Source organism: Arvicola amphibius, chromosome X, assembly GCF_903992535.2.
Source record: "Arvicola amphibius chromosome X, mArvAmp1.2, whole genome shotgun sequence".
Classification (NCBI taxonomy): domain Eukaryota; kingdom Metazoa; phylum Chordata; class Mammalia; order Rodentia; family Cricetidae; genus Arvicola; species Arvicola amphibius.
Window position 1 is genome coordinate 3,238,986 of NC_052065.1, and position 21,315 is coordinate 3,260,300.

Consider the following 21,315-nt stretch of genomic DNA (forward strand, 5'->3'; position numbering starts at 1 on the left):
GCTGAGCGCGTATACTAGAAGGCCATGTTGGTAGAAAATTCCTGAGATGTTGACTGGGGGTGATTTTCAAAGAAATGTTGAATAACTGCTGCTCTTCATGAGCAAGATGGTATTTTGTAGCAAAGCAAAGATGATGATTCCAAATCTAAGAGACACTGCAAACAGCTTTTACTAATGCCCAAATCGATGTGGGTTTTGTTTTGTTGGTTTTGTTTGTTTGTTTGCTTTCGTATTGTTTGTTTTTGCAGTCTCCTTTTGAATGGACATAAAAGGAAGAATTTGGGATAAAAAATTAGCATCTAGGTAAGTCTAAAAGAATGCTCATGAACACAAAATAGAAATTCCAAGGGGTAAGAACATGCTGAATTATAGTCCTCACCTTGGCCCATGATAATTGTGCAGGTTACAGTTGCCAGTACTTTGGATTCAATGAAATATGGTATTAATTTTGTGATGACTATGGAAAAGCACAGTGTTGTGCATTCACTGCCTTAATTTTAATTCAAGCAAATCAAGCTTACAACACTACACATAGCTAAAATGCTACCACATCAGAAGAACCAATATTTTAATTCTGGGAGCTAACAACTACATCAAGAATACAAAAGCTGCATTTGGATTTAAGTAAAGATACCAATATAAAAAAAAAATAAAAGAGTATTCCATATGACTCCAAAGGCATTTTAAGGACAATTGAACTTCCTCCTCTTCGTGAGAGACTTTAATTCCTGAATATCAGGTTTCACATCCAGGTCCGTGGGACAGAAATACAAATTTGGCCAAGTGAGGATCCGGGCGTGAGGCTGTTGGCAAGCACAGCTTTATGAAAATTCTGAGACACAGTGAGCTGTACAGGCTTCAGACAGCAGCAGGAACCACAATTGCCTCTTTTCCTCACCCAGAACCTCCCACGCGTTCCCCGTGAGATATGTTTCATTCTGGCAATGACTTGGCTTGCAGCTTTCAACGCCCCCCTCTCACCCGCCAACTCCTTCTCCACAGCTCAGAGGTTCCAGAATGAAAGCAACACCTTTGACCTCAATTAGCAGAGCAGAATTTTACATCTTAATATACTTTCACTGGTGTGTAGCCAACGCAAAGTGCAGCTTACAGTGGGGGTGGGGTGGGTAAGGCTTTTTCACTTCTTAAATTATTCCAGGGTCTTGGGCAAAATGTAGGGAAATACAAGTTGAGAGAAATCAGAAAATGTGCAGGGGTGTTTCTCGGCATTCTTCAGTGTCAACTAGCAAAGCATACCAATAGACTAGCCACTTTGGATGGTCCTCAGATCACAAAACTAACAGACCACCTCCAGCATAGTTTAAATGGTTTAACAAATGGAAGTAATGATATTGCTAAATGACATCATCTGGATGAAGTTCCTGGCCCTGGTAGGCCTTTCCCGGTGTGATGTATTGATTGTCAAAGGGGAAAGATGCTTGACCTATCTACACCTTCAGTCACAGGTGAAAATTTCTCATGCTTCATTTATTCAGAGTCCAGAAATATGAATAGGAAATTTGCAACTTGCTTTCACCATGCACTTTTGAGCATACAACCACCATTTTGCTATTTCTCAGGTCTCCCTCTTAACCCTGAGCAAGAGGAAGATTGTAGAAATAACGGATTTACCTTCTAATCTACAGCCAAGGAAATCGAGTTCTCTGCTTCTGCCACAAAGCCCAGATGCCCTTGGAAATTCTCACCAGCGATGGCACATTTGCATCCCAGTACGACTCTCATTCCTGGCAACCAACAGCAGGAACACGTGGCTACTCGGGGGACTTTCAGGAATTGTAACCACCCAAGATCATGTGAGCATGCCTTCCAGCTGTTACCACCAAAGCCAGCCAGGGCCTTTCTACACCTGCCAAATAGTCCTCCTGTTTCAGGAAGAGGTTTTGCAAAAATACGCAAGCCTTCAGTGCAACTGTAAAGAACAACTGAGTGGCATATACTAACCATGGAAAACAGGACCTGGGTGTGGGCAGGTGAAGAGTTGGCACTGTGGCTAGGCCCAGCTTTCTTTCTCGGGACACACATATCCTGTGTCATAAGCCATGCCAAAGAACATATATTTAGTTGAAAGAACCTAAATTTAGTCAATGATTTCCTAGAGTAAAATGTTTCCTTCCTCCTCCGATATTCAATTTCACAGGACACTTTTCAGAATGTGTTAGAATACTTCTGGAACCAAAAGGCCCCCTAGTCTGCCCTGCCACTCTTTTTTGCCATCTGAGGCTATTGTTCTACACCTTAGCATTGTCTGTCTCAAGCAAAAAATCTAAAAAAGAAGAAGAAAGAAAAGAAGGAAGGACAGGACAAGACAGGACAGGACAGGACAGGACAGGACAGGACAGGACAGGACAGGACAGGAAAGGAAAGGAAAGGAAAGGAAAGGAAAGGAAAGGAAAGGAAAGGAAAGGAAAAAAATCCCAAGAGCTTCGTTCACCCATCTCATTCCTGTCATCTCTTCCCTACTTAGTTGTCCCTTCCAACAATCTTATAGGTCATATTTTTGGAATCTGGCTTCAAGCACCTCCAGATGTTTAATCCCCTCACCCATGACATCAAGTTCAGTCAATGGTCCCCACCTTCGAAATGGAAAAGCTACTTCTTCCTTCTATCGTGTACTATTGGATTTATGAATGGACATCCTACTTGGTGTACTGTTTTCTCGATCATTAGTACAATTCATAAATATTTTGAACTACATCATGACAGAAGCTACATCATCTAGAATGGGGTATTTACTTTTAATTCCGGAATTCAACACGTGGCAGCAGTCAGTAAGTTCAACTGAAAATATACTTCTTCCATGGCCTGGGCAACTCTTTCATCAGTTCAAAAGTTACTATTGGCACAAAGCTCTGAACACAAATGTCCAGTTTCATCAAACATCCTCAGAAACACACATTAACTGCCTGTAATGTGCTCATTATCAAGAGAGTCTAGACAGTGGCCTGATGAAAGAGCTTTGTAAACATAGGTTCACAGTAGACACCGGTATTCCAAAACACAGCTAAGAAAACTCTTGGATTTGTAATGTGACTCACAATAAACAACTAACAGCAACTTCATTAACTCATTAAACGACAAGACCTGACCCATGGTCTAACAACCGCTATGGTTTTGGTGATACAAGTAGATACCATCATCTGCCTACATCCAATATTGGAAAAATTTAGGAAAATAACCGCAAATGAAAGTCACAAACTCTTCGTGTTCTAGCAGAGAAGAATGTAAGTATATATTCACTTTTTCTCATTTAAGTCCTTGAATGATGTCAGTGGTCCTCTTGGAGGCCTGTGGAACTGAGTTAAGGATCCCCTAGTGATGAAGGGAGAAAAAGAGAGAAGAGAAAATTGCAGGGAAAAAAATAAACATCATCCAGAGGATCTGGAATATGTAAGGCAAGTACTTTATCAATAACCTGCATGCCCATCCCAACATGGGACCTCTTTTAAAAGGCGATTAGGCTACAAGGGCTCTGCTGGCATAAGTCTGGTGTCAATTGGGGACTGGGTTAGCTAGCATGGATGTGTCATTCCCTTTTTTCTCTGTATTATGTGCCTGCTTACCCACTCGCCACGTTATGATACAGGATGAAGGCCATCACCAGAGGCCAATAGCAAGCTCCATCAGCCTGGAGAAACAGGCACTAACTAAACTTCCACTGTGTGTACATTACCGTATCTGTGGTATACTCTTACACTAACAGCAAGCAGACTAAGACAAACTTGAACTTGTCATGTGTGCTCTCAGGCTTGCCTCTCTCAGGATCAGTTCCCTCCTGCTGAGACTTTGAAGAAATTGTCGACCACAGTATTCCATTTCAATAGGGTAGAAGTTTGGAAATCGTGAAAGCTGCTTTTATTTCTTCAGTGTTGACTGTGTACTAAAAACTTTTTTTTAAAAAAAAATGTTCTTTTAATCTTTAAACAACTGCCAATAATCAGAGATTCCATTTACTTAATCCCACGCAAAAGCCTTTCCATGCATCTTATTGAATTCACTAACGGGATCATCAGATCTGTAATTAAGGTTCAGGGAGAAGCAGCTTTCCCGGAGGTCATGTGGTTTACAAGTTCTCAGTTGCTTTCAGAGCTCAGGCCTGACTCTCGCACTGCCAGTCCTTATTTTCCTCAGCAGTGGTTTGCAGAAGATTACACTACAAAGAGATCTTTGAAGGGCCCAGGTCTGCCTAACAGTCCATGTCCTTCCCTGTCATGCCTGCCTAAAGGCCAAGAAAGTAAATGAAGACTGATAGACAATTTCTCTTCTCCTAGCATGAACAAACTCCAGTTTTTGCTAGATTCTTCTGGGCCTGTGTGCAAGGCCCCGGGAAGAGAAAAAGAAGAAGAAGAAGAAGAAAAAAAAAACCTCTCCTTGTCTTTACTCAGTCACTCATGACCGCCACTGCATCCAGCTATACACGAAAGGAAACTTTTCTTTGCTCCTTTCAACAAATGCTGACCGAACACCTCTCTACCCCATTATATACTGTGACCTGCTTCTTTCGAAGTCTGTTGGGCTGGAAGATTGGCGTAATGGCAATCGGATTTTTTGTTTATTTTTGTGATCATATTTTAATTATTTTATACTGTAGTGGCATTTCATTTGTATTTTAAGAAATAAAGCTTGCCTGAGGATCAGAAAAGTAAAACAGCCAGACTGGCCAGCCTTACAGACCAGGCAGCAATGACACACACACTTAATCCCAGTAGGCACACTAACTTGCCAGAGAAAGCAGGTGGTAGTGGTGCATGCCCTTAATCCAAGAACTAGAGAGGAATATAAGATGGGTAGAAACAGCTCTCAGACACAGTCTCATTTTGAGATTCCTGGAGGCAGGATCATCATTTTCGGACTGAGGTAGAGGTAAGGGCCAGTGGCTGGCTGTTCGGCTTTTCTGGTCTTCGGGCTGAACCCCAATATCTGTCTCTGAGTTTTATTATTCATGCTACATTATACTTTCCTATTTAAAATATCCACAAGAGATGGGTTAGCATAGGAGATAAAGAAGCACAGAGATTAATGTGTGCCCTTAAGTCATCCTCATGAAAAGTTTGATCTTCATACAATGAAATATTCAGAACAGATATAAAGGGGAATGTTCCTATAATGACATGATGCAGCTGCTACACTGACTCTTACCTGAAGTCTAAAAATCACTGCACTTTTGGGCTACATGAGCCAGCGTATTTTCTTCTTAAGTCAGTTGGAGTTAGAGTGTCTGTTATTTGGAACTGGAAGCAACTTATGCCAGGGAAAAAGGGAATGCTCAGTAATCTGGAGGACACAAACTAGTCAGTGCAACTCTTCCGCACCAAGAGCCATACACAATAGCCATACTTTCAGTTCTGAACGCATGAGTGTGTTAAGTATACAGGAAAAAAAGGAAAAGAATAAATAGCAAATAGAAGATATAATAAAGCCAGGCAGTGGTGGCTCATACCTTTAATCTCAGCACTTGGGAGGCAGAGGAAGGCAGATCTCAATGAGTCCAAGGTCAGCCTAGTCTGCAATGAGTTCCAGCATAGCTAGGACTGTTGCACAGAGAAACATGGTCTTGAAAAACCAAATATGTATGTATGGACTAGATAGTAAAATATCATCAAATCCAGCATCTTGAAAACATCCAGCAGTAACAACTGGATTAGTCTAATTGAAAGAACAAACAAAAGTAGCCACATCAAATTGGCCAGTTACAACATTGAGCAGAAATGACTGGAGAAAGTCTACTGAGACAGTCATGCCTGATTGAGAGATTCCCAGACAAAGCAGGGCATTCTCTCCATAAGCGAGTTCTACCTTTCATTCTATTACAGGCATGCATCGGTGTATGTGTATTTCCACAACCAAAGTCCTAAACAGTTCAATCTATTCGAAGTCTGTGTATTTTCCCAAGATTCACAATTAAACCCTTCAGAATAAATGCAGTGAATGGAGCTGCTTCTTGTTGAACATATTCAGTGTGTTTCTGTGAACTACTAATGGCAGAAGAACTATGTTACAGCTACAGGGGAATAGCTCATACCTGAAACTGCCACAATTAATAGAACAACCGGCTTTTATACCCAATAGCCATTCTAATGGCCTCCTTAGGTCATTTTCCTGCTCAGAAAGAAAAGGATTATCTTAGAGATACAACCACATTTTCTGCAGTCATTAGAAAGAAATAATTTCGATATTTTATACAATTCTAAAATTTTTAGAAAAGTTTTCCTCCAACACGCTATACACCAAGACTGTAAATAGTGCATGAAGATGAAAAAAATAAAAGACAAAAATAGCTTTTCAAGTAAAATTAATTCATTTCACATTTTATGAGTCGTCAATGCAGCACCTTTTGTACATATAGGACAGTGGCATGAATAACCAGGTAGTTTGTGGCTTCCTATAGGGCCACATGTAAAAGAGCCCACAAGGTCTAAAGCAATTGGAATCTTCTCTGAACATGTATACCCAATTTATACAGGAGACTCATACAAAATAATAGGGCTGAGTTTTTATTCGAAAAACTGCCAAGTCTGAGTCCACCCTGGACTACGCAGTGAGATTCAATCTAACATAAGCTACAGAGTAAGACATTGTTTCAAAAAAGAAAGGAAGGAAGAAAGGAAGGAAGGTACAAAAGAACAAAAAAGAAACAAAGACACCAAGAAAAGAGAGAAAAAAAGGAAACAAAGCCAGCCAGCCCACACAATAGATAGCCTGAGGAAAATGATACATTTTACCACCATCTCTTCAACCGTATGAACCTTCTCAGGAGGCTGAACCGAAACTCTCCAATTTTTATTAGCTCTAAAGATTATTTGGCTAGGATCATTCATGGGAGAGGCAAGATTATAAAGGTCATAGGTACTAACAAATAAATAACTGACCTACATTACAGTCTCGCAATCATCGCTATCCAAACATGCACACGTAGTCTCAATTTCATCTCGCTGCTCTGCTATGGTTGTGTATGAAAATCATATACTGTGTTTCTTCACAAAATATCGGCCAAGGTAGCTAAACCACAATAAAGATGATCTGGCCCAACCTTGAGCCATCTGTCTTCTGACTGACACAAGTGATCTAGCTCACTCATCGCCTCATGTTTCCGAGGTGCTCCTTAGCTCAATATCTGTCTGCTCATGCATAAACGATACCTGCCATTCTATCTTTACGGTCACGTGAAGACAGATGGGGAAGGGCGAGAGGAAGGACATTTTAGGCAACCACATCACCACACTCAGTCTTTTCTCCTCCACAAAACAATCTTGCTTCTTGGCGACAGCAAGAAATAAACTTATTTTCTAAGTAGAAATCCGAGTCATATATTTCATTTAAGGAAAAAATTCACAAAGCCAGGTTGCTGCCTTCAATAGAGGGCAATTTTTCATCAGCTAGCTCTGTCAGGTCCATTTTATTTCACAAATTGGACAGCCGAATCTTTGTGTTCTCGATCAGCCATAAGAAAATGGTATTCTTTTGGCTGGTGATATTGGGCTTTATTTTTGGAGATTCTTTTTATCAAAGATGAGGAAAAAGACCTTGACAGTATTCAACGTTTTCAAAAGCACATGATATTTATAACGGATAAGGCCAGCACAAAACTTAAAACATTTGGTAGATATTATTTTGTGACCCTTAGACTACCTTTGAAATAAATCAGAAATGCAAAACACAAAGATTTCTTGAGTGCCTGCTATGTGCCAGGAGCGGAAGTGGACAGCCTATCAGTCATCTTTTTCAGTCCTTAAGAAATCCTCTCTATGCTGGGGCTTGAAACCATTCTGAAGATGAGAAACCTGAACTCAGAAAGGTTGGTAATTGTCCCAAGGTGACACCGAGGGTAAATGAAAGGATGCAAATCCTGCTGTCTAGGCTTAGAAACCTCACACTCTGAGTGGCTGACAGTGACGAACACAAGTCACCTGATCACTTTATACATTTGCCAATGGCAGTGCTTGCCACAGGAGGACTTTGAATTGTCTTTTCCAGAGCTTAGAAATATACAAGAACACTGCTCCTTGTTTTACAAGGCGAGCACATCTTTGTAACTGAATTAGACTAAACTACCACACACACAAAAAGCCATAGAACCATATGAACTATAAGCACAGACACAAACACATGAAGCAGTACTAACTGACTGAAGTCTAGCATGCCTTAAAAAGGAAACATACAGAGCTAAGGTTTATTTCAAAGTTATGAGCTTAGTTCAGCATGAGGAAATCTAAAGAAGGTTAAAGACAGTCCTGTTAAACAGCAAGAAAAAGTCAGTTTCCTGGAGCAGGCCCTTTTGTTCACTAGGGAATAATGAGAAATACTAGCCTAACTATCAGAAAAAGAATATACATATACACACATGTCAGGTGATACAAACTAAACCCACTACTCCTCACGGTAGCAATAAGAAAATGTATATCAAGTATCACTGATTTTAGTCAACATCATGCTGAGGATCCTAAACAAAGGAGAAGCAGGGAGGGAGGGAGGAAAATGTCTAAATCTTTCTTAACTTTATGATTATCTCTCTAAAAGTGTCAGAGAAGCTACCAAAAGTCTATTGAAAAATCTAATCAAATCTAGTATAAATATAACAAAGCTTGCTTTTGTTATCAAAAGTTGTTGGTCTTGGGGTTGCAGAGATTGCTCAGCAGTTAAGAGCACTGACTGGTCTTCCAGACAGAACTGGGTTCAATTCCCCACACCCATGTGCCAGCTCACAACTGTCTATAACTCCAAGATCCAACACTTTCACACAGACATACATGCAGGCAAAACACCAAAGCACATAAAAAATAAGCAAATTATTAAAAAAATAAATTAGTTTTAAAAAGACTTTTCAGCCTTTTATTCATAAATACCAGGAAGTAAATATCTCAGACTGTGCTGATCATATGATTTCTCTAGCAGCTACTCAACTTTCCCACTGCTGCACAGAGATAGTCAGTGCCTCTGTGTGCCTGAGTAAAGGTGGCTGTGTTCCAGCAAAACCGTGGTCACACAAACAGAAAGGTGGGCTAGATAGGGCTCATTAGCCACAGTTTGCTGAGACTCTACAGCATACACACACACACACACACACACACACACACACACACACACACACACAACTACGGGGAGGAGGTAGGGAGGAAGCGGGGGAGGGGGAGAGGAGATAGAAAAGAGTTATTTCAAGCAACAAGAAAATATAAAAGCCTAGAAGTAAACCTTCCAAAGGGTAATTTGAGTATATGAGTCGTCAATACTTAATTATAAATACTTTCAATCCAACAAGTTCATTACTGGAGATTTATTCCAAGTTTACAGTTAGATAAAAACATAGAGATGTGCATGCAAGGCTACTACTGTGAATCTACTTATCTTATCCATGTCTTATTTATTAACAACATGTTCTAGTCACATGCATGACATCTTCTAATTTTTAAGATACGAGTATGCATAAGAAGTTATGCATATATATGTATATATATACATATATATGTATGTTTTATTAGCACTTGTGTCTAAAGGTAGACTTAGGGAAAACTTCCTATGTTTTTAAATGTAGCTAAATAAAAACAGGTTAGAGGAAACCTCTGTTGTTCTTCGAAACTCTCATTCATAATTAATCAAAACTAAATTTAAGCCTCCTAATAAAAAATGTAAACTTATGTGATTTAGATCTATTTGTGAAAATACATTTTCCTCACAATTAAAATAGGCTTCTAATTATTTTGCCAGTGGTTTCACATTATATAAAATATACAAATTGCTGCATATTTAATATCCATGCACTTAAAATTTCAGAAAATTGAAGATGGAAAAGAAATATAATTCTTCTCAGGTCCCCAAAATGCTTTGTGTTACTGAATACATTACACAACATAGTTTACAGTTATCAAAAAGAGGGAAAATATGCTTTTATCTTCTCTAGTTTTGAAACCTCATCTAGTTTTGAAATTTTTCTACTTTCCTCCTTAAGTAACTTCCTCCAAAAGTTTAACATAAAAATTAGACTCAACACAAACACCATCTTGTCCAGCAACAGATGTTTCCGACTTTTGGCAGGGGTTACACAAGCACACATGAAAATGTGTGTGCACATGTGAGTATGTGTGTGTGAGCTTGTCATTGCTCCAGAGGTCACGGGATAAAAGCAAGTGGCCTAAAAGCTAACTTGGAAGATAACGGGAACAATATGACAACCGTGGGTCATCCAGAGTTCTCAAAAATGATGTCAAAAGACGATGAGGCGTGAAGAACATTCTGGAAGCCATGAAAATCCAGGAGGAAATAAGAAAGAAAGGAGCTTTACCTTAACACAGTAGACAAAGAAGTTTCTTGATACAGCATATTGGTCAGTAACTATCTCTGTGCTCTTAAACTCTATCAAGAGCTAGTTAACCTTCTGAAATAGAATTTACCGCTGCATTATCAAGTCAAAAACTAACAGCCTACAATGGGCTTGTCTTAAGGAAATTGGGGAAACTGAAATTCAAAATACTTTCTATCTTCTACTGAAACAATTTTTGGAAATGAATATAGTATAGTTTAAGACTGGATAGTCCAAATTCAAATACTGAACTATTCTTCTTGTCAAATATTTCTCTGGAAAGAGTACCACCAAACTCTAGTAGAAACTTACCCTTCAGCTTGAGGTCAACATTGTGTCTCAGCCAAGGATAAACTCCAAAGCTTGGCATATCTTCAGGGATTGGGTTATTGTTTATCCAGCCATCACAAGCAAACCGGAAGAAATTTTCACAAGGATCCACAGAAAGATTTACTTTGCTCATGATGGCAGCGGCTGTTTAAAACGAAAATCATAGGATTAATGACAAGCATTAGATATTGTGCACTGTTCTTTTCCAAATGAAACAAAAAAAAATAGTATCAACCAGTTTCCACACCCTGACTTCAACATTTCTCCTCAAATATCTCTCTGGATGAACTTCACCATAGAAAATGACTGCCTTCAGAGTGTACAGGAGAAAGCTGAGTGAGATTCCTAGTCCCAGTTCTGTCAGACTGCCACTAATGTGTTTGGGGTGTAGAACTAGAATATAAATGGATCAACTGTTGGCCTTTCTTCCATCCAACATATTCCCCTGCACACTAAATTGGCTGCGCTTCCTCTGGAACAATAAAGTCCATTTGCCCAGTTTCAAGTGGATTCATTGGGCTCTCTGTCACTTTCTTTGGTCAACAGACCTGGTAGGAATGGCTTCTTGTGATTTTCTAAGCTGAGCATCTAAGAAGCTCTACACCCTCTCTGCTGGATCCCTTCAAATGGAGCCTTGGGACCATCCTTTGAAGATGTCTTCCTGGAAAGTAAGAGGCCCTGGCAATGGAATTTCATTTTCTTGAAATGATTGCCAGCCTCATAGCCATTCTCCTGCCTCGGCCTCCCAAGTCCTGGGATTATGAGTATGAGGCACTACAGTAGGCTGTATCTATGACCTTTAAGGAATTACTACAAAATGAGAAAAAGAGAAGGTTCCAGTATTCCTAGCACTCAATTCTAAACCATCTTCCAGCTGCAACACAGTTGCTGGCTGCAGAGATGCACACCAACCAGGTTTTTAAAAGACTGCCAATATTTTAATGACATTGGAAGGATGACACTCTGAGCAATTTTCATACCTTAATTGATGCCAGAACACATTTCTACTTGAAATAATGAAAATCCAATGAGTTTTCGGCTAAATAAGAATGAATATCCCACCCCAGTACAATCGAAATAAATTGTGAGACGTATGTTTTGGTTATGGGGGCAGTTCCACCAGCTTAAAAAAACTGAGCTTAGGGGGCTGGAGAGATGGCTCAGTGGTTAAGAGCATTGCCTGCTCTTCCAAAGGTCCTAAATTCAATTCCCGGCAACCACATGGTGGCTCACAACCATCTGTAATAAGGTCTGGTGCCCTCTTCTGGACTGCAGACATACACACAGACAGAATATTATATGCATAATAAATAAATAAATATTTTTAAAAAACGAGGCTAGATGATGCTTCCCTACCTACCCTTTTTATGGAAAAACCACTGCTTGGAGTCATTGCAATGAATAGGCAAACACTCTAATATTTTGTTTCATTTTTGTATTTTTAGACAGGGTCTCACTATTTAATCCTAGCTGGCCTAGAACTTGATGTGTTAAACAAGGCTGGCTTCTAACCATCATTCTTCTGCCTCTACCTCCTCACTGCTAGGGACTACAGGTATGAGCCACCATGCCCAGGGCATAATTTCCATAGGACTTCGAATTCTCACCATTTTCAACCACTATCTTGAGGGGGGTAAAAAAAAAACTTGATTTGAAAGTGTGATAAATTTCGAGTTGGTTTAACTTTTTTCTTTTTCTTTTTCAGAACTAATTCCACTGTCTCTACAGCTTTGCTACTATTTTCTCAATACTCTAATATTCAAAAGTGCTAGAACACACAAAAATCTTTCTTCTGGCTTGTAGTTGTAGTCAGTCTGTGCAGTCACAGATGGAATCTGCCATGTCACACCTCAGGGACATTGATCACATGAGTCTCAGTCACACACAATATTTACAGTCCCTCGGGGAGCTCTCACGCGCACTTTGACTCACATAAGCTCACTGCTTTCTGGCTTCCTTCCCCAGCCCCCCTGGCCCCAACTCTTAAATGCCTCTTCTCTATCTCCTCGGGTTTTCTCACAGGTACTGAGGAAAACTGCAAACTCAGCTCTGACCTCAGCCCTGCTAGAAAAGCGAAAGACTACATCACTCAAGCTGCATTTGGAAAGGAGCCCATGGAGCGAGAGCACTCTTCCCTCAGCCTTGCAATCCATCATTCCCTGTTCACAGGAAGCAGGGCTGCCCTTTCTGTGCAGAACTGTGAATTCAAATTGCAAGGGACCATCGTTGTCAAGACACAAAAACTCCATTTTCCTACTAGCCCCATGGAGAAAACTGAGAGTCTCGTTTTAATAAATATATATAAAAGCTGTGAAGGCGCAAGCTGCGAAGCTCTCAAGTGTTGCCCATGAGGCTAACGTTGGAAGGGCTCCCACTAGTCTATACGGTACAGGTGGAAGCGTTCCTCCACAGGGACCCTCAGAGGTGTTGGTTTCAATCCCGCTCAAAGAAACGTTTTGTAAAGGTGTGCATATTAATATTTCTATGAAATAATCAAATCACTCACATTGAACATTTCCTCTGTGCCCAGAACTATATGCTAAGCCCTTGTTGAGCAAGAAAGCTTTTTTTTCACAAACTCTAGCATGTGAGGCTGCTTGGGTTAGAATGACAGTAACACTATGCAAGAGCGAAATAATTGTCCTAGTTAGGTTTCTATTGCTGTGGTAAAACACCACTTCAAAAGCAACTTTTGGAAGAAAGGGTTTAGTTGGCTTTAAGTGACATGGTTCATCATGAGAAAAAGACAAGGCAGGAACTGAAGCAGAGACCACAGAGGAATGCTGCCTCCCAGCTTGTTACTCGGGCTCTTGCTCATCTTCCTTCCTTAAACCTGCCCAGGGGCAACACTCCACGAAATGGGCCGGACCCTCCCACATCAATCATTCATCAAGAAAATGCTCCTGCAGACTTGCCTATAGGCCACGTGATGGAGGCATTTTCTCAACTGAGTTTGTGTACACAGAGATAGCTAACTCCGGAACTACTCACATGCATGTAAGCATTTTGAAAATAAAATTCTATAAATGGTCATCTAAAATTGATACTAGATTTCCAGAGCTGGCAGATTTTCAAATTTTGCAAAAGAATGTACACCATATATAGCCACAGGTGACCGAACAGCTCAGCAATGGCTGAATTGGTACCACTGAAACAAGAGTATTAATATTCCTACAGGAAAATAAATGCATACTATCATAAATGGAGTGAATAAAGTCTAAAATGGCTTCACATTGGCCACTTTTGCTTATAAGCCCAGTTTTGCCAAAGAAACTGAGATGGGGTTTAATGCTACAAATTGGAGTTACATTGCTTTCAGGGATTGAGGGTTTTGATACAGGGGTACTATTACAATTTTTCTCTTCTTTGATTTCCACAACTCATATGAATGTTCAAAAAAATCTAGTCCCATTTCACAGGTAATGAGACTGCAGTTTGAGATGACCACGTTGTGGTTAACCCAGATCATGGGACCTAGAAGTATCTAGATTGTGTGTATTCCAAATCCAAACCAGCCTATCTCCATTGTTTCTCAGTAGTCTTTCTGCTGTTTTCATTACCAAAGAGGAATTAGGACGAGAAATCAAGAAGACAAGAAAGAAGTGCAAAGTTGTAGAGAGGAGGCATCTCATAACTGCCACTTGCTCAGAAAAAAAGCAAGAGTGGGTCAGACATTTCCATGCCCAGGCCTTTCACCAATGGCACCTGTGCCTAAGCGCCCTTTCCCCACCCGAACACAAGCTCTTGCATAAAACCAGACTTGACTTCAGTTCTCAGGCCACGTGTACTCAACAGCTATTCCACAGCTCCCTGAGCATACTGAGGCTCACAATGCATTAGAGGGCTGAGGCCTTGGTGCTTCCACTAAAGAAACAAAAAAAAATCAGTATTTTTCTAACATCAGAAAGCTATTTACTACTGTGAACGTTAAAAACAGGACAGCAAGGCAAAACACACTAGGTGGCGGAAGGTGACATCACAAAACATCACTCTGTCCATTTCCTCCAGTGTTATTATGATTTGTAATCAGCAGAATCCATGAAGTAAGTGGCCTTCCATCCCTAAAGTTGTCTAAACTAAAACTGAACACTTATGGCTCGAACATTTTTAATTTCTCACATCTGCAAGAACTCTAGCACGGCTAAAGTACCCAGGAACATGAACTGTAGAACCTGCCATCCGACTGCAATGCCTGGTCCCTCACCTCACTCCATGAAATACTCTCTCCACTTCCTAAGACTCCAGGTCAACTGCTCAAGTTAGAAACAGGAAGGGCCATGGGAAATGCACAGTGTTCCAAAGCAGGGTGGGGGGGATCCTCACCTTTCCAGGGGCAACGCTAAGAAGCTGAAAGGGCTGGCTAGTCACAGGACCCTCAAGGGAATCTAGTGTCATAGAAACCAGCAGAAAGCCCTTGCACAGAGGTAGTTGGCTTGGCACGAAGGGAAGGAATGAGGGGAGCCAGATATGGACTTGAAGCCTACCTCTGCCCCTAACTCATGATGTGACCCTGAAAGGTTTGCCTCGAGAAACCTACATTTGCTCACCTAGGGGTATCAACTTCCTGGAGTTCTCAAGAAATGGCAGGTGTGAATCTTTTAGCACATTGTTTGGTTGAAAAGGAAATATTGATCACTCAAGAATGGGCCAAAAATGGACTTAATATAACAATCCCAGAGTGCTGCTGTGGCCCTCGTGACCAGACCCTCGTGAACACAGCTCTGGCTTCACTCATTCAACCCATTCCTCCCCCACAGGAGAGGCATTGATCTCAGAACAACCATGAGTCCTTGCGAGGCTTTTTACATGGTTCCTTGATTTTGAGCCAACATGTTTTTTTACGACCATGTCAATAATGAGAAGCACAAACTGAGCACAAAATAGAGATTGACCTGTGTGTGTGTGTGTGTGTGTGTGTGTGTGGGAGAGAGAGAGAGAGAGAGAGAGAGAGAGAGAGAGAGAGAGAGAGAGAGAGAGAGAGAGAGAGTCTTGTTATGTAGTGTAGCTCTGGCTCTTCTGGAATTCGCTATACAGACCAAGCTGGCCTTGAACTCACAGTGAACCACCTGTCTCTACCTCCTGAGTCCTGAGATTAAAGGTGTGCACCATCACAACCAGCAGTTTGTGAAGCCTTTCCCAGCTCCATTAATGTTACTGCTTAACATCTAAATCCTGCCTTTCCCCACAATACATCTCAAGCACATGGCTACCACAATGCCTTCGGGAAGCCTCCCAGCTCCTAGATCTTCTGCAATCTCCACCTCAAATTAAAGCAACATCCTCTCTCGCCTGGCCTACTGACTGCAACCTCCTTTCTGATTGTTTTCTGCATTTCTCCCCAAAGCCAAGTTATCTACAGAAAGACAGCTGTTGCTACTTTGAGACAGTATCTTTCCATGAATCTCAATGCTTCCTTAAACTCACTAGGTAATCCTGGCTGGCTTCATCTCCCAAGTTCTAGGAGCAGGAGCACGTGCCAGCACAACTGGCTGGCATGATCTTAAGTGCTCATATGTTTTCTCACAAAACTCTCAAGAAACTCTTGGGAACACTAAAGAAAGTCCCAAACCCATAGCACCTAGGTCACCTACAGAACCCTTCCGCCTGCACTGTGCTCCTCACCCAGAAATCGCTGCCATCCTTCAAGCTCATTCCTCTATGGCACCTTTTGCCCAAAGGAAAGCCCTTGTCTCAGTCTTCCCATTTCCCTTCTCATGACTCAGGTCTTTTTGAAGCTCCTACTCCCAGAACCTTCAATCTGGCCATCCTATCAGTTATTAGCACATGAGTCTGTTTGGATATTTTCATTTTCTGATCATATGTTTGTACGCTGTGTGCCTTCTATGGATTTTGAATTGGGTTTGTTTTAGCGTTGTTTTGAGACAGGGTCTCGTGTAATGCACACTGGCCTCAACTTACTAAGTAGCTATGGATGGCCATGAACTCTTGATCTTCCTGTCTTTACGTCCAGAATACTGGGATTGCAGCCATGTATCACCATGTCCAATTTTTATGTGCTGAGAAGTGAACTCAGAGCTTCATGAATGATAGGCAACTACTCTACAAATTGAGCTACATTCCCAGATCTGTGTGTGTGTGAGTGTGTGTGTGTGTGTATGTGTGTGTGTGGTTTTATTTTTGTCCTCTCTGTAGCTATTTGTTGAGATATAAGCCTAACCATATATAAACAAAAACCTAACTCAGTCCCTGGTATGAATAATAACTATTTGTTGAATTCATGCATTAATCTCTTCCCCTCCTGTCAAGAGGAAAAGCCTGCATGTTTAATTGTCCTATGAATTTCTCTTTGGAAAATGCCCTAGGGTCCTGCCCCCTTAAAGAACTTGGGGTGGGGCTGGAGGCAGGGATTTGGTTTCTTCAAATCTAGGCCCTAACTGAATTATGGGGACACAAGCAGGATTTACTAACTGTGTGACAACCAAGACAGCTTTAAGCAGGAATCTTTGCCTTGGTGTCCTCACTGATACATAGTCTTGTCACCACCTAAGAAGTTCAACTTGCATCGCAGAACAGATGAACCCAAGGGGATTCTAGCAGAAGCATAGATTGCCAGTGTCCCTGCTTAGAACCAAACAGGCCATGCCCATTGACCCAGAAGATCCACAAAGTCTGCTTAAGATAAAGAGGAATCTGTCCAGCAGAGTCCTGGGAGGCCCATGGTCCCTGTGTGATTTAAGAGAGGATGTCCTGCTTTGCAAGCCCTTTCCAGAGTCCCTTATCATGAAGGCTGAAATGTCGTACAAAGAAAACAGGAAACCTAATCTCCACTACTTCACACCAAACCTTGAAAGTAAACTTGAAATACCTTCAAAATTGCATTTTGTATTTGGTCAACCTCAAGCAAACAGAACACTAAAAATACTACCTGTTTTCTCTTCCACTCCCCAAGGTACCAAAATTATAACTCGACACAGGGTGGAAAACAGACTTACCGGCTTCTATGCACTCTGGCTTCAGGCAGTACTCCTGTTTAGCTTGGAAGCTTAGGAGACCTTGACTCACTGCAAAAACAGACCAAAATAAATGAGTGACTTGTAGCAGACCACCATCGAGTAAAACCCATCTGGACACATATGCAAGACATTTGCCATCAGTTCACGCTTCTCAGTATTGACATGGTAGTCAAAAATCATGTTGGCTCGAAACCAAGGAAACACTTTGATGAATATGTAAACAGCCTTGTTAGGACTCATGGTTGTTCTAAAGTCCACTCCTATCCTATGAGGAAGGAGTGGGTAGCAGGGGTAAAACTGAAGCTGTGATGTGGAGTCTGGTCACGGGGGCCACAGCCGCACCTGGAAGCTTGGTAGAGTGCACATCTTTACTCTAAATCTCCAGGTTCAGAAATTCTAAGGGAGAGGCATAGCCATTATATGTGTTTATGATTTGGTTGGCAGAGACTAAACCCAGAGCCTCTCACAAACTGAGCAGACTGCATTATGGGGACACACACACACACACACACACACACACACACACACTCCTGTACAATTGAAACAGTTTTCACCAGTGTTTAATATTCCCAACTGGCAACAACCTATCAGGCATGTCCTTTGACATGGCAGTCTCTTCTACAAAGTTCAGGCTTTAAAAAAAAAAAAAAAGTTCAGGCTTAAGAATCATGCCGCGAAGTCACAAAATGAAAACATGTTTTTAATCTTATAATGTTTTTAGGTAAGTTAAGATTTTTGTGTCGGGCCACATGCATAGCTGTCTTCGACTCCATGCAGGAAGCAGGCACAGGCTGGACATGAGTGCTCTTGAAGAAGCATAGAAGAACGCACTGGTTTTGAACTCCAGGTAGAATCTGGACATTAGCAAATGTGAGTCTTAAATCTAAAACCTTTTCGAAATCCACGTTTTTTTCTCCATAGCCAGAGAAACTGTGAGCCATTCATTATCGCTGTGCTCCGTGAACAGAAACAGGAGATCTCTGAAGATCTGGCCATGAAGACATGGCCAAGGGGGCTGAGAAGCACAATCAAGGAACCTTAGCATGTTGATGTTTCTGCTCGAGATGCAGCCCTGCAGATCATCTGTCAGTGTGGCGTGTCTTATTATTTATGAATCCACATCCTAAGAGGAGTCTGCTTTGTCTTTGTTCTTTTCTCTGCTCCCACCCTCCAAACAGTCTTTTTATCTGTGCTACATTATAGATTCAAGAAACCTGCCTACACAATCACCCAGGCTTATTTTCAAACGAAGCCTTAAAACCTGAAAGGAGTGGGAGTTTTCCTGCAGGAAAAAACTAGGTGAAAATATATAGACGGCATAAAGATCAGTACAGGACATTCTAATGTGCCTCGATGGTAGATCTATGGGGAGTTCTTCCTTTTCGTCAATTTTTACATATTTGCCAAAAGTTCTTTTATGAGCAGGTGGTATTTTTTATAAAGGAAATACAAATTTTACTATAAGTAATAATCATTTTATTATTCTAGATAATATGTTCTTGTTAGTAGCTTTATTTTTAAAAATCTTATAAAATGGCTAAAAAGCTATCCTTTCTCAAAACTTTGCTGAAAGAGGTGGGGAAAATAGGGGGTTCAAGGACAACCAAGAATCCCACTGCAACTTTCGAGCCAGTCTGGCTTGTAAGGAATTCAAGCTAATATCAGTTCTTTTTACCCAACCGTGTATATGAGGAAGGTTTTGAATTTAATTAGCTGGGACACAGACAGAAACCGTATCCCTCAAAAAGAGAACATTATGTCCATGTGGATTAAAGTCCTGGAAACAGATGAGGATCAACAAGCCCAAATAAGAAAATAAATAAATGAAACGGAAATGAATGAAATGGAAAATATTTTAACTATAAAACAATGAGAAGATAATAAGGTGAACTCCCAAAAAAAGATATAGTAATCCTCCTGGATATTGGAAGTAGACACGATCGCCAGGCAAAATTGGGAACTTGAGGGTTGGGCAAGACTGGGCCAAGGGAAGATGGGGAGAGAAAAGTGTGAAGGGGAGAACGGGGGGAGCTCGGAGGAATGGGGTGCTTGGGATATAGGAAGGGTGGATATGGGAGCAGGGAAGCATATATCTTAATTTAAGGAGCTACCTGAGGGTTGTCAAGAGACTTGACCCTAGAGGGGTTCCCAGGTTTCCAGGGAGACACCCCCAGTTAGTTCCTTGGGCAGCTGAGGAGAGGGAGCCTGAAAAGGCCAGTTCCTATAGCCATACTGATGAATTTCTTACATATCACCATAGAACCTCCACCTGATGATAGATGAAGAAAATGACAGAGCCCCACATTGGAGCACCGGACTGAGCTCCCAAGGTCCTGATGAGGAGCAGAAGGAGAGAGAACATGAGAAAGAAAGTCAGGACCGTGAGGGAACCTCCAGCTGGCGACAGATGGGGAAGGTGACTGAGCCCCACATTGGAGCACTGGACTGAGCTCCCAAGGTCCTGATGAGGAGCAGAAGGAGCGAGAACATGAGTGAGAAAGTCAGGAACGAGAGGGGTGCGTTCACTCATGGAGACGGTGGGACAGAACTAATGGGAGATCACCAACTCCAGTTGGAATGGGACTGATGGATCATGCGACCAAACCCGTCTCTCTGAATGTGGCCAACAGCGGGGGCTGACTGAGAAGCAAAGGACAATGGCTCTGGGCTCTGATTCTTCTGCATGGACGGGCTCTGTGGGAGCCTTCTCAGCTTGGTCGATCACCTTCCTGGACCAGGGGGGAGTTGGGAGGACCCTGGTCTTAGCATAGAGTGGGGAACCCTGATGGCTCCTTGGCCTTGAGAGGGAGGGAGGGGAGGTATGGGTAGAGGGGAGGGGAGGGAAGGGGGAGAAGGAGGGGAGGGAAGGGGGAGGAGGAGCGGAGGGAGGGGGGAGGAGGAGGGAAGGAGATGGAAATTTTTAAATAAGAAAAAAATATTAAAAAAAGAAGAAAAAAATAAAAAAAGAAGAAAAAAGATAAATAGAAGCTTTTTGAAAAAGTCAAGTAGGAGTTTCGCTTCTCAGCTTAGAATCCCCCCAAGATGCGCTGGAGACCTCCACAGATCAAGAGTAAGAGTGAAGCCAGTAACACGGCTCAGTGATAGAGTACTTACAACACATGCACAATGTCCTGATTTCCACTCCCAACACGGAAACAAAAAACAGAACAGAAAGCTTGAGAAAGACCATACAGCTGAGAGAATCACCACCCAAGTACTGACTAGAACCCACAAACCAGACTGAGGTCACTTGCTATTTCTGTGAAAGGCCTTTGTTGATGGGAGAGGGATAAAATGAAGGATCATATTTTATGATCTATGAAAAGTATAGAAAATTCAAGCTTGAATATGGAGAAAACTTATCTTCCTGGCTCCCATTCGTGCCCGTTTTGTCTAGGGATGCTTTAGTGGTACAATGAAAAAGAGTCCTGCAACAAGGAATGTATGGCAATGGGGCCAGAAATATTTACTCTCATCTGGTCTTGACAGGAAAAGCTTGCAGAGCACTGCATCTGAGAAACAGATTTCAGGAAGGAAGGAGAAGGAAGAAAGAAGAGAACACTTGCAAGGGTGTGTGGGTCTATTGCTATACTTGATCTTTTTAAATCCCCTGGTTCTCTGAAACCACCTCGGACCACTGGCAGCCATTCTTTCTGTAGATGACAAAGCCAAAGGAGAGGTGAGGCAGAATGCTAGGCA

The 21,315-nt window shown here is 41.6% G+C and overlaps 1 protein-coding gene across 1 annotated transcript in view; it reads right to left on the reverse strand.

Moving 5' to 3' along the window:
* The window catches only part of Phex (phosphate regulating endopeptidase homolog X-linked), a 200,839-nt gene that overhangs the window by 177,265 nt on the left and 2,259 nt on the right, over positions 1-21,315 (reverse strand). Inside the window, exons 2-3 of the mRNA XM_038317022.1 lie at positions 17,596-17,664; positions 10,625-10,786 (exon numbers count right to left, since the gene is read on the reverse strand). Coding sequence (XP_038172950.1) covers positions 10,625-10,786; positions 17,596-17,664 — 231 coding nt within the window. The remainder of the gene's footprint in view (positions 1-10,624; positions 10,787-17,595; positions 17,665-21,315) is intronic.